The sequence below is a fragment of the Drosophila tropicalis genome, unplaced genomic scaffold (genome assembly GCF_018151085.1).
Source record: "Drosophila tropicalis isolate 14030-0801.00 unplaced genomic scaffold, ASM1815108v1 contig_859, whole genome shotgun sequence".
Classification (NCBI taxonomy): domain Eukaryota; kingdom Metazoa; phylum Arthropoda; class Insecta; order Diptera; family Drosophilidae; genus Drosophila; species Drosophila tropicalis.
In genome coordinates this window covers 962,880-980,032 of record NW_027173353.1, presented here as the reverse complement: position 1 = coordinate 980,032, position 17,153 = coordinate 962,880, and the positions used below count along the sequence as shown (strand labels likewise).

Here is a 17,153-nt window from a genome sequence, read left to right as displayed (position 1 = left end):
ATGGTTTGCGTGTGTTCTCAAATGATTTTAATTATAGATATTGACAAAGTGCCGATGAGAAAATTGAGACGTAAAGCACATCAAAAATCTGTACGAACCGCAAAACTGAGAGGCTGCACCCAGGAATGGTCTGAGGCTGATTTCTGAGGATTGCGGATTGCCATTTGGGATTGTTAATTCGCTGGTTCAGTGAACCTACAAAATATCGACTTTAGCCAATTATGCGAATGCTGCTAATGAATGTGGGCGACGCGAGACTTACCTTTTGTTTATCTATATGGCTTTGGCTTTTATGCAATGACACTGCGAATGCAGCTGCTGCTGCTGCTGCTGCTGCTGCAGCCTAGAGAAAGTTGTCTTTGCCCAATTTGCAAATGACGTTTTTTGTCAAACGTCAAGCAACAAACAAACAAATGGCAATAAAAGGCATCGCCTGTTTGCTGGTTGACTAAAATAGTAACGTGCCAGCAGAAATAGCTAGAGAAAAACGGTTACTCTCACCCGTAACGCTAACCAGAAACAAAACCAACAACAATCAAACATGTTGCAACAAATCAAATGAAAGTGAAGCATCCAAAAATAAAAAAAACTCCCAAGACTCCTGTTAGCTAGCGACTTCTACAGTTTCACCAATACTAATGCACAACAGCAACAATCATAATTGCAGACAGCAATTAAGCTGCCGTCAACTGCTGTCAGCTACTCATGCTGATCGCGTTACAATTGCGACTAAAGTTTCAGTTGCAGTTGCATGTTGTCGAGTGTTGTCAACAGTGTTAGGATCGTTGCTGTTGCTGCTGACAATGCGTTGATATTTTCCGACAAGCAAATCAGCTGCAACCCCCAACATACGAAAAATCAAACAAAATATCTACATATTTATATTGAGATCAATAACCGAATAAAAAATGCCCTGCCAGCAGTGAAGCCTGCCAGTAAAAACAGCCAAGAAATGTTGCAAAGGCAAGGACGTCGACAATCGAGAATTGCTTATCTCAGATCTTATATTGAAAAGAACCAGATGTTGATTATAAACAACAAAAGTTCTATTTTATATCAATTGATGACTTGAGCCCATCTCTTGAATAAGTAAAGAGTATAAATCTGAAACTGATTCAATTTGCTTAACAGGTCTTGGCATCGTATACGAACTTAGATTTGGACTTGCCTCCTACTCTTCTGAATGCGAAACTTTCTTTTTGCAGCCAAATGTCAAAGCCAAAAGTGACATAAAGTAGCTGCTGTGGCCATCTGTGGATAGCAAAAACAAAAACCATTTGAAAGTCTTTCACTTGCACTTTAAAGCGCACACAAAAACAAACCAAAAAAATACAAAAAAAATGGCCAATGAAGCTTAATTTGTTCGATCTTCGCTTTTGACACATTTGGTTTGACAGTTCCCATTTCAACTTTTGTTTTTTCTTTGGGCTCAATGGAGGAGATAGTTTCTGTTTTTGTTTGTCAATATTTTTTCACTTTTATTGGCGAAAGGTTATGGCCAGAGTAAGAGGTTTTGACGGAAGTGGATAAAACAAAAAATTGTGTAATAAGTTTCTGCATCTTATATACACCTTGTAGGTACATGGGTATTCTTGACCATCCCCCCTCAACCCGCTCGCTCCAGCGCGTTGTGGCATGAGTTTCTTGTCTAACCACTTTGAGTGACCAGCACTCGAAATGTCATTGCCCGGCCAAAAGAGTTTTGAGTTGAGTTGAACCAACTGACTGCTGACTGCATTCGTTTTGGCTTTTGGTTAGCTTTTTTTCTAGCCAAACACAGATGTGGTTGCCCTCTCGGATTGTGAAGTGCCATTGAAATTACAATGATCTTCATATGCTTTTGGTTCGATCCCAAACGTCAAGCTACCAAAAAAAAATATCAAAAACCCGCTCATCTGCTTAACATTTTTCCCCCAGTGTGTGTGTGTGTGGTTTTGTGTGTGTAGTTTATTTAACCAATTTGTTGTGGCCCGTTTGGTTTCGACTCCGTCTCTGCCCCTGGTATGACCTTCAATGGTCATTTGTACAAAGTAAAGAGTTGGCTGCGTGGCCTGGCCTGGCTTGGCCTGGGTCTGGTCTGGTCTGGCTTTTGGCTCGCAGACTTTACGTCTCTCTCGCTCTCCAAATATTTTGACGTCGCTGTCGATTTGGTCAATGTCAATGTCAGAAATCTGTTGAAGTGGAAAATTTCAGTTGCTGTTGTAACGGCAGCAGCAGCAGCTTAAAAAATTTTGTTTATTGTTTTCCTCCTGCCTTGTCTTTGCTGGCAATACATTTAAGGTTCAATGCTTGCTAATAAGCTAAAGCCGTGTGTGATTGATGTGTGTAGATGTTGGTGTGGTATAGGGAAGGGGAGGGAGATTACATTGTGGTGCGGTAGATCTGGAGATTGACCTCTAGAGTAGATGGTTAATGCTGTACATCTGGCATTTGTCAAGGCTAGGCCAGACAGAGTTGTAAGCAAAGTTGTTCGTTCTATCAGAGTTGTGGCATCGCACTGTGGCATGCCACTCCCTCGCCCGCACAATGCTGATTGCATTTATCGATAAATTAGCCAATGAATACAATTAAAAGGTAAAACGAAACTGAAACTGAAACTCAGACTGGAAAAAAAGTGGGTCCAAGGACAGAGACCTTCACAGCACAGTTCTAAAAAAGGCCCAAGGGCAGACAGTAATAGCAATGGAAGGGGACAAGGAGATTTAGATGGAGACGGAGTCAACGGAGTCATTGTAAAATAACCTTCGTTTCTTTTTCTTTTTTTCCGATTTTCTCAAAATCAATTGCATGCTTTAGTTTATTTTATGCTATAAATTTATACATGAGTTTTATGTTGGTTGGCCAAAGGGGGAGAAGGAGCAACTGGTGGGCCAAGAGGAAGCTGCCAGAGACTGCATTGCATTTAAATAACCAAATTGCCGTAATCAGTGTCGATGTTGGAGTCAGTGCCAATGTCAGTGTCATGTACAAGATTAGCATTGAGCGAGCGTGTTAATTGTGTCTCGCGGGATCGCTGAAAGCGCTGAAATGGCCATGTTGATTTCACCTGCTGGCGCATGGTTGGATTGGCAATGAAGCGGACACGCTGCTCTTGCTCCTGCTGCTGCTGTTGCTGCGGATGCTCTGACATTGATCTTGTCGACGAGTGCAATCTATTTGCAGGCAAACGTTGCCAATGTGGGCCCTCAGCTGATGTGGCAGATACAGCAGCATCCATTGCTGACAGTGATGACTTGACTGATTGATCGTAACTATTAATTTTATGCGTTGACATTCTTTGTGGCCAGTTGTAGTTGTTGTGGTTGTTGTCTCTGCCAGTTTGCAATTTCCTCTTTGGCAAGAGCTTGGCCCACAAGCCAGCAGCAGCAGCAGGCCTTGTCATGTGACGCTTGCCGCGATTCGGAAAGAATGGATCGTCTACGTTGTAAAGATCCCGCAGTTGTAGCTTTTTGCCACGATTGGGAAAGAAGGGATCGTCCACCTGGAAAATGTTGCGATGCTTTTTGCCACGATTCGGAAAAAATAGATCGTCGTACTTGAAAAGATCTTTGACTTTGTCTCGTTTGCCGCGATTCGGCATAAATGTCTCATAGCGATTCATCAATACATCCAGATCGGGTGAGTTATGTTTGCGTCCCCGTGGCGGTATAAACGGATCGTCATCCTCCTCATGAAGGACGTCGTCTGCGAACACATACACACACATATCGATTGCACGTGAGACAATGTCATGGACAATTTCTAGTTAACGTCAATGTCTACCATGCCACATGCATTCCAAATTAAGTAAACCAATCACAAGAGCAGTAGTTAATAATTTCAACACCCATTTACCTGAAGATGACGCCCCCTTTACACTATAAACAGATGTATATATAGACACTCACCGCCCATCTGATAGCCATCTAATAATTTCTCACGTCGCACTAGAACATAATGCGGCTCATCGACAATCAATGGTGGTTCCAAGTGTCCCGATAGATTAAGTTTCTTCCACAAGAACATGCCGGGATGATAAAACTCTGCCGCACTTTCACTTAGATTACCGCCAAAACGTTCATAGGGATATAGTCGCTGCATGGCCCAATTAAGAAATTTAATCAAATCCTGCTCGCCTGTGAGCAGCATGAAGACATCATTACTACTCTCATCCTCATCCTCGGAATCCTCCACTTCCATTGACACATCATCGCTGGCATCATCGGCACCAGTGTCAGAATTCTGCATAGAATTCATCTGCATGAGGGCATCCTTGTTTCTAGAAGAAAGAAAATGAAATTTAAATGAAAAGCAAAAGTAATTGCTGATCATCTATTTCCCAAGATAAAATAAATGGCTCATCATTTGTTGCCCAATGACAGTTTAAGGATTGCCATCTAGGTAAACATTTCTCTTTCTCATGTGCGTGGGATCATCCCAGCCCATCACGATGATGATGATGATTATAATGGAGTTTCAATTACAAGTCTTTGGTTTTCTCTTTCAAAAACAAAAATTGATGAACATGTCCGCTGCACGTGTGGGAAGTTGGACAATGCTCTGACCCAGAAATGCTTTCCAAACTGCCATGCAGAATTAGCGCCCAAAAAGCCATTTGCTTAGCGAGCGACGGGGGAAGGCCTGTCATGGTTGATCAACCAATCAAAAGACAATTTAAGCCAATTCCCACTAAAAAATTATTATTATTATTGTGTAAAATTACAAATTAAATGGGATGAGAAACAACTGAAGCTCATGCGGGCTTAAGGCCAATTAATCAAACATTTAACAAATCAACAAAAGAGAGAGAAATGATTAATTGTTAATTAATAGATGCGCCTTAATAATTATTCAAGGCAAGTTTATCATCCTTTAACTCTTTACATTTGTGTGGCTAATTAAAAATCTCCCCTTTCCCCCTCCAAAATAAAAGGAATTTCTCACTTCTAGAGCGGCGGCGTCTCTTTTTTTTCGTTTTGTAGGTAAGCCATCGAATGAAAAGTGAAACTCGCCATGCACTTTTCGTTACGTTTCGTTTTCATTTCAGTTTCGGGGCAATGAATTTGCTGACAGTTGTGTTATTTTATAAAAATAAATCAACATACGAACGGACGGAGGGACTGACTAACCGGACAGATTTTCGGACAGATGAACAGAGTTTGCAGAGAAACAAAACTGCAATTTTTTTTGTTGGCTTTGTTGTTTTTCACGCCCATTAATTGGTTTTGCGTGTTTCTGGCCGACAGCCAAATTGTCGACGATTTGTTGCCCCTGTTGTTGTTGTTGTTGTTGTTGTTGATGCTGACTTTTTTTTGGCAACTCTTTGGCCTGGCGCCTGCCTGGACGCTTGCTGGTGGCTTTAAGAAAGGGTTAAGGGCAACTGATAAATTTAGCAGGCGGGCCTAAATTGGCTTACATTGTAAAACGGAAATAAAGCGAGAAAGTTGCATCCACTTTCTTCCTGCCTTCAATGCGTTCTCAATTTTGCCTGCCACCCACATTCAGGTCCTCTCACCTGGCCGCCAACATGGCTCGATAATACTCCCGCGGACAGTTAGCGCTGCCTTTAAGGCCCCCTTGGCAACGACTCTCCCAGTACTTGTGGGGCGTGGCATATTTCAGACCAGCTACATTGGTGGCGGACCGCTGCGGCACTGCAATTTCCTGCGGCATTGATTGCTGCTCCCTGTGAGCCAGTCCCTGTGTCTGGCCCTCTAAATCATATGCCTCGTTCAATGCCTTTCGATTAAAATCCGCAAGCTGCGGCTGTTGCTCCACATCCATGACCTCCACCTCCGCATCTTGGCCAGTGAATTTGCCATTTGCCGCATTGGCCGGCGACGGCGACGACGACGACGACGCCTTGCTGTGCAGCATATCGCGCAGTGCATCGTTGCCGCTGTCAAACAGGACGCGTGCATCCTTTTTCCAGCGGTGTTGCTGTTGCTGCCTCAAGGCCGCTGCCTCCGTGGCCGTGGCGATAAGCGATGGTGGCAAAGATAAGACCACATTGCCATGGCCGCCGCAATAAATCGCCAAGCAGACACACAGCCAGGCAAGCGTTAGCCTCATGCTGTCTGGCTTGGACTCTGGCCAAGGAGACTCCGACTGGCGGTCGGATCTTTTGGACCAATTTCTTTCGATTTTGTTTTTTCTCTCCTTTTTCTTTTCTTTTCCTTGCTTGATCTTCGTCGGGCGCTTTGAAGCGGCAACCGCTGTGTTTGGCTCTTAGAAACTGAAACTGAAAGTTGCTGCCAAATGTCTCAGCTTTTTATATCCAAGATGCTGCTGCTTGCTGGATGCATCCATGGAGATTTGGGAATACGCCTGCTGGACCGACCCAGACCCTTGGCGAAACAATGGTTGTGCGTGTGTGTGTGCGTGTGTGTTTGAATGTCCGAGTATGTTGTGGTGTGTAGGTTATAGAACAATTGTTTGTCCAGCGCGTCGTAGCATGAAATTAAAAAAATATGACGAGTTTGATTCAATTGGGAAATATGAATGCCACGAGAGATGTTTTGAAAACACTGTTCAGCAAAATAAATGTTCAATCTAAAGAGGAACATAACAAAGAAGCGCTGTAGAATCCTCGTCAAAATTTTGAATCAAAAAAGTATCGAAACATTAAAAAAGGAAGCTTATAAAGAGATAAAACTTGCAGAAATTTAAGTAACTTTAACACTTTGAGTAATCCAAATATGCCATTTTAGATATAGACGACTAAATTTCATTTATTGCTTCTCCTATTGCAATCTAGTGTTTCTTTTTGATTAACCTTCATTTGGACCTTAAATTTTGATTATTTGCACTACTGTAGGCAAAGACTTCTATGTGAACATAACCGCAGGGCCTCAAAAATTAGCTGGCTGGCGACCTGGTCTCCACCTTTTTATACCAGACGACAAATGAGGCAGCATTCCCAACGATGCAATCACAGCATCACCGGCAGCAGCAGCAGCAGCTAGAAGGCGGCGCTTTCTTTTGTGCCCCATTTTCCCCTTCCAACCAACAACTCTCGTAATGCTTCCTTTTGACCATCAATAGATGTGGGCTACCTTTAAGAATTTATTGCCTGCTAATGTTCGATCGCATTTGTCTGTGGCAAGGGCATGGGTTTTGTGCTGGGGCAGGGGCAGAGAGCAAGTTAACAGCCCTTCTTGCCGGCCAGAAGGTAAGAGACCAACACAATTGTTGAGTAATGAGCACTGCACGTTATTAATGTCACTTGGCCCGGGTCTTGTCTGGGCATGGGTCTGGGGCCCCGTTCTAGGCGCTGGTCTTCCTTTTGTATCTCTCTGGGCCACGATTTTTAATTAAGTAATTCGCTGACTTTGTTAGCCCTGTGGGCTCAACTGTCTGATCTTCTTTTGTAGACTGAAGTGACAGTGTGTGTGTGAGAGAGAGAGAGAGAAAGAGAGGGAGACAGAGAAAACTCTGTTTGCCTTTCAAGTGATGTTGCTGCTGCTGCTGCTTTTTTGTTTAATCTTGCTAACAAATTGCTTCATTTCAATTTATTTGCATTTGTTGTTGCTGCTGCGCGTCGTGGCTGCATTTTATTTTGTTCTGTTGTCTTGGAATTCGTGGCAGCGGTTTTTTCTTACTTACTTTTTGTTGTTTGAACCTTTCTGTCTTTCTGGCCATTGCCGTTGCCTTTGCTTTTGCGGTCGTGTTCTAATTTATTTGTCTTTGATTGTGGCCATGTCTCTGTGCCTTGTTCCTGTGTGTGAGAAATGTTGGGTCGTGTCTTTGGCTTTCTTTTTTCCCTTTAGTTCCTCTTCTGCCTTTACCGACCGACCATGTCACACCACGTGTTTGCTTGGCCAAATTAAGCAAACATACATCATAGTCTCTCTGGGCCATTAGAAGTTGGCGCTAGAGATGGCCATAGCTCTGGCTCTGGCGCTCGAGGTAGACTTCGGACTTGATATATGTGAGCAATTAGGTTGCTAATCAAAACTTAATCGCAGGAAATTTATGTGCAACTAGAGCTAACAACTTTTATTCTAATTGCAGTTGGAAATCAACGAAGTCTTCGAGCTGCGCAAGGCCCAGCGCCTGGAGCAACAGCTCAGGGATCTAAAGGAGGAGGCAGCGTTGGCAAATGCAGCAGCCAGTTCGGGGACATCGCAGCTTGATGAATTGTCCCGTTCCACGGAATCAGATAGTGGATTTGACAGCAGCAGCACATCAGCAACAACAAGAACAACAGCAACCAACAAACCAGTGACAACTAAACTTCGAGCCCTGCCCCCACCGCCCACAAGTCCACAAAGAGTTGTTCCAAAGGAAGAGGAACACACTCAGGTTCATGCAGATGATGTGAACATTTGGGCTTACAAATTTCTACGTGATTTGGATAATCTGATTACGGTCGATGAGGATAAGCTGCCGCCGCATTTGGCTGCTTTGGCCACTTCGACCAGCAGCGGTTCGCCCACATCCAGGACAACGCCCATATTGCTTTCAGAGGCAGCCACAGCGGCCATACAAAGTCGACAACAGCAGCAACAGCAGCAGCAGAACGGACTTGTCTTGAAACCGGAGAAGCATGTAAGTAATCATAAATTTCTTAGACTGAGATTTCCTAATCTCAAATCGCTGAAATTCTCTTGTAATCTCTGTGACATGATTTCGACATGCGGCAGCAAACAGCGAAACATATTTTATGAATGTAGGTTAGATAAAATGCGCTTAAGACAAAGGCATTTAATCTTGGGGCAAAACAATGTGTTGTCAGCACACTCACACACTAGCTGAAGGCTAGGCCCACACACAGATACAAACAATTCACTTGCCCATCCCATCACCTCCCATTTTTCCTACTTGCCTCCCCTAGACCCAAAAAAAAAAAAAAAAAAGAGAAGCCGCCTTTCAGGAATTTTCCCCTTAAATATTCTGCCATATGTTCCATGTGTTGTGCCGGATGCGCAACTGAAGCGCGTGAAATTTATGGGGTTAGGAGCAGAAAGTGGGAAACGGGGGCATGCAACCGTTGATAGACAGTCGTCACTCTATGGCACTGGTGGCACTTGAATGAGTTCAACTTTGAACTGTTGAATAAATAGAGAAGAATTTTTTCTTTTTTACGACTCACTGTCTGTTTGGGCATTTCTTTCTTTCTCTCTCTCTGGATTCTTGATTTGCAGCGCCATAAAATGTATAATAAAAACACTCTAATTAGTCCAGTTCTTGAGAGTAGGAGGAAGGGGCCCCTTCCCATTGAAAGACAATTGATCGATCGATGCTATCTGAAGATTGATTGTTCTCTCCCTATTAGCCATTGAATGATTCTCTTGATGAAATCTAATTTACGGAAAGTAGTCCTAAAGGCAACTTTCACTAGTCTTCACACACACACACACATACTTTTAAATAATTCCTAATATACTTAGTATACATTGGATTATTACTGGATTACTTACATATATGTACATATATATGTACATATGCCATATTAGTTACACAGCTTCAATCTCTGGTTGCGACTCTGTGACCCACATAATCCAGACATCAAACCATAAACCAAGACACAACAAGAAGAAAAAGAAAAATAACAACAACAACAACGAAACATAACCAACTTGTTAGCTGTCGCTTGGCTTATCAGACCAAATAGATCTAATTAAAACATTTATAAACCAAAAAACGGCTCATAAACGGCACTGTGTTTGGGATTGTGGTTTGGTTAGCTGTTGCATATGCTTAGCATACATTTTGCTTGGTTTCTTCAGCGATTATCAGTGGAAAAACCTTAAACAACAAAAATATTAATTTTCAGAGCGCGTGCCATGCAGGGGAAAAACACGAAATGAAAACCCACGAAATAAACAAACAAAAAAATTAGCACAACAGACTGTGTGTGTGTGTCTCTTTCTTCTCTATCTCCATACCTACATATGTCTCATGTAACATGTTGGATACAAAAGAGTTTTCCAAAAATCAATGCCTGAATGCCAGATTCTGGCCAACAGCCGCTCCTTGCATCAACTAAATGCCTGTGCGCTTATATTACGGATGGAATTGCTAAGGGAAACTCATGTTGTCTCTGCTCTGTTTGTTAAATTTGCCACATGGAAGAGAAATATTTTTTTTGGGGAGGCGCAGAGCTGGAAGTGAAATTGGTTGCCAGAGGAACGACAGCGTGTAACTTCGACTGCATGTAATTCTTTTACCCTTCATTCAATCCTGCATCGTAATTAAAGCTGTCATATTTCTGCAGTAATCGCTCAAGTAAAAGTGCCAATTAAAAACGCTTAAACCTGAGAAATGCGGTGCACTAATTATGGCAAAGAATGAAGATAAAATTGTGGTAGTAAGTTAGTCAGTCACTCAGTCAGTCAGTCAGTCAATCAGTCATTTTGGGGTTAATGATTTATCAGCTCTAGCAGTGGCATAAATCAAAGACAACATCAACCTTATCGAGGACACACAAGTGCGTGCCTTGTTTGCCAAAACGGCCCAAAAACTGCTGCTGCTGGACAAACTGTCAACGAAAGTAAAACAGAAAAACAGATGTTTCTGTTTCTTCTTTCCTTTTTGCTTTGAGGAAACAACGAATTGGGTCATTATGCCGCCGCCCTGCGGCAACGATCAAGACCGAAACATTGCCCAACTCCCCAGACCCAGACCCAGTTCCACATACAGATCCAGACCAGAGCACAGAGTATAGAGCACTTCACTTTGCTCAGCTGTCAACATGCACTCCAAAAGGAGACCCAACGCCCCAATTTACTCAGTTTGCTTGCCATGTTTATGAGGCGCTCTCCGATGATCGCCTGCGAAAGTGAATCTTTACATGTGTACCCACTCTCTTGTGTGTGTGGCAAGAGAAGAATGCAATGCTCGCTTAATGATGATGAACCATGCAGATGAAGTTGGCAGACAAAAGGCCGCTTTGCGCATCACAAAAAAGTATATATATATATATATATATAAACCTTTTCATGCTCAACGAGCTTCGCAACGACTCCACGGACACTTTTGACTTAAGTAGAACTTGCAAATCACTGCAAGGCAAACAAACACGACCGTTCCATCCAACCGTGGGCTGGTCAGGCGTTTAAGTGTTTTGATTTGATAATTATTATCAGTGCGCATGCGTGACCATAGGAGGCGAATGGGAGAGAAGTACGAGACGCAAACGACATTGTCTGAGGAGTCAGGCTTGTCCGATCGATTTGTGATACTCCCTGGACACACATAGGCATTACATGCTCATATGATCATACATAAATATTTATACCTACCTACCTACATATACATATATTGTATATAGTTATTTTATGAGTGCGACTCTTTCTGGGTCACACATCAATAAAAGTGGAACGCTGGGGCGTTGCCCATTGCATTTGTTATTCATTTCTGATATCGAAACCCTATACCAAAATATAATATACATATACATACATATATATGTATGTATATATATATATATTGTAGATTTCTTTGCGACGCTCTGTTTTTATGATCAATTAGAAGCATTTACAGTATAAGCGAGCCCCCCGTTTTCTCCTCTACCTCTTGGAAAAAATTTGATAACCCTTGCGGCCAACAAATTTATTTTATTTTTGGTATTTTCCTCTTCTGTTTTTTTGATTTTTCAATTATTTTTCTTTTTATGTGTCATTTTGTGTCCATTTTATTGCATTTTTCATTAACTAACCGAACAGAAAGCATTTCATTTATTTTCAATGAATTCCCATTTCATTTTCAGTTCGTTGTGAGAAAATCTTTTGCGTTTTTATGACATTTAAATTAGCCTTTGGCATCGTTTCGGATATCAAATTCTGTCAACTTGCTTGGACACAGTTAAGGGAAATTTATTTGGTTTTTCACTCGTCGAGTCATAAAATGCTTCAATTTCAATCACAACAAACTTGTGAGCTAGATGCAGGGCCATCGTTTACATGTGTAAAACATCAGTTTTCGATTGTAGATAATTGAGAATTTTGTTTGCATTGATAAAATCGCTAAATTAATAGAATGAACGTTAGATAAATGACAGAAACGACAAGTCTTAATAAATAGCCGTAAAATGCTAAACTTTTTATTTTATTTGTCTAACTGTCGATCTATGTATGCGATGTTTTGAAGCTGATGCTAGACCCTGGCGCCCGCCTGGCTATAAATAGCCATAAGTAGATGCCCATAAAAGACGAACGGGCCGACCAATTAATGATCGACGTCGCCGGCCGAGAGTTGGCGGCTCATTAACACGCAGTTGACCAGCAACTACATTTAGCATCCAGCATCTCGATATCGATACTATCGCCGACTGTATTAATAATTCATAGAAATTGCCGTAACAGGCGCGGCCTCATTGAGCGACAACTGCTCCATAATGCATTACAAATTCGTGTCGTCGTCGCCGTTGCTGTGCTTAGTCCCAAAGGACCTCTGCCTGTTAAATCAGACAAACACAAACAGACGACCGAAATCAGAATCACAGACGCATTCACATCCGCATCCTGCTAGAGGGGCCCACACACTTTTTACAGAGGCGTGATTGCTAGACAAGAAGGGATCAATTCTGATTCTAAGTTACAGTCAAATATTATAGTTATAAATGCTGTAATGAGATAATCTTGTGAGAAATCCTCGTTTCGTTTGTCTATTTTGTGATTCCCCATGAAGTATGCAATATATATTTTCGAGTCTATTGTTGCCTATTGGTTTTTTTTTTTTAAGTAAAGGTAAATTTTACTCACTGCAAGGGTATACAAAGTTCGCCATGGCCAAATTTAGCTTCCGGGATGAATTTTGCTTGATACACTTTTGACCAGCTCGTTAGCAATTTCATTGGCGAAACCCCTCAAGGAATTGCGAGCGAGCTTGTCTCAACAGAATCAGTGCAACATTGGGAGCCACAGCAGAGCAGAGCAGAGCAACCTGACTGCCTTGCTTTGGGGCACACTCATGCACACGCCGACTCACACACACACACACACGCGTGTGTACATACAAACTCTTTGCGCCAATAAATCATTTAAATCAATTTCCGCCTGTTGCTGCATATTTTTTCCTTCTGTGTTTTTTATTTTAAACGAATTTGCACGCTCTGCCATAGGAAGGGAGCAAAAACCAAATTGTCAATCGCTTGCCAAAGGCTTGTAAATCGAATTGACATAACGAACTTAGCCAAACCAATTGCAGACGAGTCACTGCATCTATAGAACATGCTAATGGACTGGTATAGAGGTTTGTTTCTAGAATCAGCAGCAGCAGCAACAGCAACAACAACTCCCGAGTATAAATCATAAGGCCCAACAATAGGGAATTTAAAAGTCGAGGAAGAAGAGGGGGCAAGACATTTGGCTTGCCGCTTGACCGCGAGGAGAGATCCTTTTGTGGAGTTCCCGGGAAATGAAACTAACTTGTTTGTCTGTCCAGTTGGTTGGTTGGTTGGTCGGCAATTTGCATAAAATACAAATTCTTCTGCGGTTGCAGCACTTGACAATGTCTAAAAATTCCGTTGATATTTCCTTTTGTTTCTGTGAGACGGTCTAAGGTGACTAGTTGGGACTTGATAGGGAATTGGGTGGGTTGGGGGTCTCGGTCTCATTATACATTCAAGGTCCTTGAAAAAGGCTCAGCCCTCGAAACTGTCAGCAGGCTCTCTGTGTTTTCTTTATTAAACCTGACTGACTATATATTTAAATGCCTCATGGTTCTTGACTCCTCTTGTTGCTTACTTGCAGGCAACCATTCCATTGCAATCGTTTAACCTTGATTGCGGACGCAACGAGACGATGGCGGCAACCAAATCGAATGTTGCCTACATGCGCACCCTATCGGCGCCGAATGGCCATGTAGCGGCAGCTGGAGCAGGAGGAGAAGGAGGCGGCGGAGCAACATCACCGGCTCATAGTCAACGCAAAAGTCTGGCTATATGCGGTACACTGCCAACAACTCATAAGCTGACAAATTTCCAGCAAAGCGCATTGAAAATTGAAGAGTTGGCAGCGGCAACCACAGGTGGACCACCAACAACAGTTGCCGGCATAGCAGAGGATTTAAAATCTAGGCGACAGCGTCAATTGAGCAACAACGACATGGAGACAATGTTCGCATCCATGTCGCTGCCAAAACGGGTGGGCATTAATCATCATGTAACTTCCGCGACGAGCAGAAATTCAGCCGCCACACCGCCACCAGCAGCAAATGCCACATCGACAACTTCGACCAATGGCAAAGCAGGCGCCACGCCTGGCTATCTGGTGGATGTGACCAAAAAAGGCTCCACCTCAACCATTTGGACATCGGAGGAGTCTATTCTGCGTAGCGTTGGCGCCGTCGATGAGGACAACAAGTAAGTAACCACTTCAAATACATTCGCATTGGGTTTGTTGTAATCTTTTCCGTTCCATTGCCAGCTCCACCTCGTCTTCATCGGCCTGCGAGGAAGCTGCAGGCGTTTTAAGTTCGGGCAAATCGGGCATATCATTGGACTCATCTGGCCTCGATAATGACAACAATGAAAGCGGCATTGGCACAGCCACACCGCCCAAGGATATGTCCCATTGGAAGAGCCATCACCTGCAACACCACCACCACCATCATCATCATCATCACAGGCCTGGCGGCGGCGGCAGCGCTCCCGATAATGAATCTGTGAGCAGCCTGGAGGCACTGCGTAAGATGAAATTCCAAAAGAGCGGCTCGGTGGCATCCTCTGATGACCCCGATTTGCTGGAGGTGCTAAGCCAGTGCGGCAGTGGTGGGGAAGCGGCAACAGAATCCCAGGATGACATGCTCGATGAAGAGTCCGCCGTCAAGCAAAGGGAATGCCAGGATGAATTTGAGATGGGGCAGCATTTCTGCGATTGCGACTACACCGATGGCGACGCGAGCAGTGCCAGTGGAGGACCTGCCTCCATAGCCACGCCCGTTGTGTTGCGTCGCAAATACACTGCTGCCGCTGCCCCACCCATTCTAGTGCCCTGTGTGGGCCGTCGTACCCAGCGCAGTCTCTCGCTGGACCACCATCATCAGCTGCAGCATCATTTGATGATGCAGCCGCGCAACAAGTTGCTGCCCCGTCACAATGGCACAACAAACGGCAAGGAACGATCCCAACTAACGTTGCCGCTACGCCAGGAGCCATTCCAGTGCCCGCTCTCGCCGACGGCAACAACGATCACGCAACTGCATCATTTTGTGGAACTGCCATCGCCCAGCAGTGCCTCGCTACACAGTGGACTAGGCGACTCGGGTGGCATTCAGGAGCTGACGACCAAGTCCAACTCGGCGCCGTTGCTGCTCAAGGAGCGTGAGCGAAGTCGGCGCTGTGATGACTTTGCTGCCCAGCATTTGGTTAGTATAGAAGGTCCAGCCAATCCAATACCTCGCGAACGAGGTTGGCTCCTAACATTCGATAGAAATCTGCAAGTTTGTCTGTCCGAGTCTGAAGTATACTTATTTTCCCCATCTGGAACACAAGTAACTGGTTACCATTAAAACATTCCTTCGATGACAGAGTTTTAAATCACCTTTTTTATAAATATAATCAAATTTCATAATTCCGTATCAAGATATAGTCAAGTCTTTATATTTGTGTCGAAAATGAATGGCATTTCAATTGTCATTAGTGTGTTTTAGATTTAAAAGTAATTGAGCCACCCTCGCATAAACTTGATTATCAGATGCATTAATTCTCATATATTTTACTCATTCTTCTTTCAAACAGACGTTGCGCTATTCTCGTTCGCAGAGTGATCGCTATTTAGCAGGTGAGTGTGCTGCTTGGGCAACAACAAGTTTTTTTTATTTATCCTTCATTTTGTAGATGATGTATTTTTTTTTTTTTTTTTTTTTTTGTGGTGGTAGTTCCAACTAAATGAGTTATTTAAATGGCTTGGCCAAGGCACTGCCAAGCAGTCAAAGCATCAAGGCTGAAGGCTGCTATCTGCTAGCCCGAAGAGACTTTATGATTTGATGTGTTGGTGGTCCTGCCAGCCAATTAGCGACCTGTTATTAAGCCTGAGTGGTTTATAATAATAGTGTGTGTGGCTGAGATTCATAATTTCTATAATTATTACCATAGACCGAAGAGAGTGAGGGGGGAGAAAGAAAGGGTGTGAGTAAGATTCTGTAGTAACTATTTATCTGGGCCATCAATGGGTTTGTTAGTTAGTCGATTCGATTTCCAACTTTTGCTTTCATTTTGTATGAAGCACAAGAACAATTGCAGCCAATCAATGGAACCACCCGCTGCCGCCAATTCAGTTTATTCCCTTTCCCTGTCTCCTTTCGACAGCCTCTTTCACGTCATTGAAATTGCTTTCATGTTCTTTGGGACAGCCGAGAGACACACAGACAGACGAACATAGAGAATGACAGACAGACAGAGAGAGGCAGCTCTTTTTGCAAATATTCAACACTTCCGTCAACACTTCAATATAAATGGCATCTGCTTTTTCTGCTGCTGTTGGTCAAAACCTCTCCACCCACAAATGAAAATGGCTGTCAATCTGTCAGTGTGCCCAACACTCACACACATATACATACAGGGGCAAACAAATCTATTCACATATTCCACTTGTCCAGTACGAATGGAGAGGAGGATGATGCTTGATGATGAGACTCAGAGGCTTAAGGTCGGAGGGTTGAGAGCTTGCTGTGGCTCTTTGTGTCAAAAAATGGCGTATAAATGAACAGAAATTGAATCAGAACACAGCACGGACTGCTTGCTCTCTCTCTCTGTGAGAGATTATTCAATTTCAATTTTGCAGCCTGACTGACTCTGCAGCGTATTAACAACATAGTATGGCAAAAGGCCTTGAACAATGACGTCAGCAGCAGGAGGGAGAAGGCGCCACCCAAAACCGAAACCAAAACCCAACCACATGTTGGTGGTCATGACGATTAACTAGCTGAGCATGTTTGCTTGCCACTTACCACATGCCACACGCTACACTCTGACGTCATTACAATGACGTTGTAGTCTCTGGAGCATGTCCTCTAGAAAGGTCAGGCACGTTTCGGTTCTTATCGCTGACCATCAAATGGCCTTTTATATATACACACACAAATATATTTACGCATTTTATCCGTATTTATATTGCCAATTTCGTGTGCTATTGCACTGGTTGTCAATAATAACAGGCGGACAGATAGACATTCGGACAAACCGACAGAGAGCATGAGGGGCAGGGTCAGCCCACCATCTTCATCGT

The 17,153-nt window shown here is 43.3% G+C and overlaps 2 protein-coding genes across 6 annotated transcripts in view; one reads left to right on the top strand and one right to left on the bottom strand.

Annotated features, from left to right (window-relative positions):
- Positions 1-6,140, bottom strand: part of natalisin — an 81,870-nt gene extending 75,730 nt beyond the window's left edge. Inside the window, exons 1-3 of one of the 2 annotated variants that reach the window (XM_068297987.1) lie at positions 5,495-6,140; positions 3,888-4,258; positions 2,764-3,684 (exon numbers count right to left, since the gene is read on the bottom strand). In XM_068297987.1, coding sequence (XP_068154088.1) covers positions 2,903-3,684; positions 3,888-4,258; positions 5,495-6,051 — 1,710 coding nt within the window. In that variant the 5' untranslated portion in view covers positions 6,052-6,140 and the 3' untranslated portion in view covers positions 2,764-2,902. Of the gene's footprint in view, positions 1-2,763; positions 3,685-3,887; positions 4,259-5,494 lie in introns of those variants that run through there. The other variant, XM_068297988.1, reaches the window with a different exon arrangement.
- cv-c (crossveinless c) overlaps positions 1-17,153 on the top strand; it is a 101,171-nt gene that overhangs the window by 67,644 nt on the left and 16,374 nt on the right. For all 4 annotated transcript variants that reach the window (XM_068297986.1, XM_068297983.1, XM_068297984.1 and 1 more), the window contains 4 exons: positions 7,993-8,529; positions 13,677-14,287; positions 14,352-15,291; positions 15,665-15,707. In XM_068297986.1, coding sequence (XP_068154087.1) covers positions 7,993-8,529; positions 13,677-14,287; positions 14,352-15,291; positions 15,665-15,707 — 2,131 coding nt within the window. The remainder of the gene's footprint in view (positions 1-7,992; positions 8,530-13,676; positions 14,288-14,351; positions 15,292-15,664; positions 15,708-17,153) is intronic.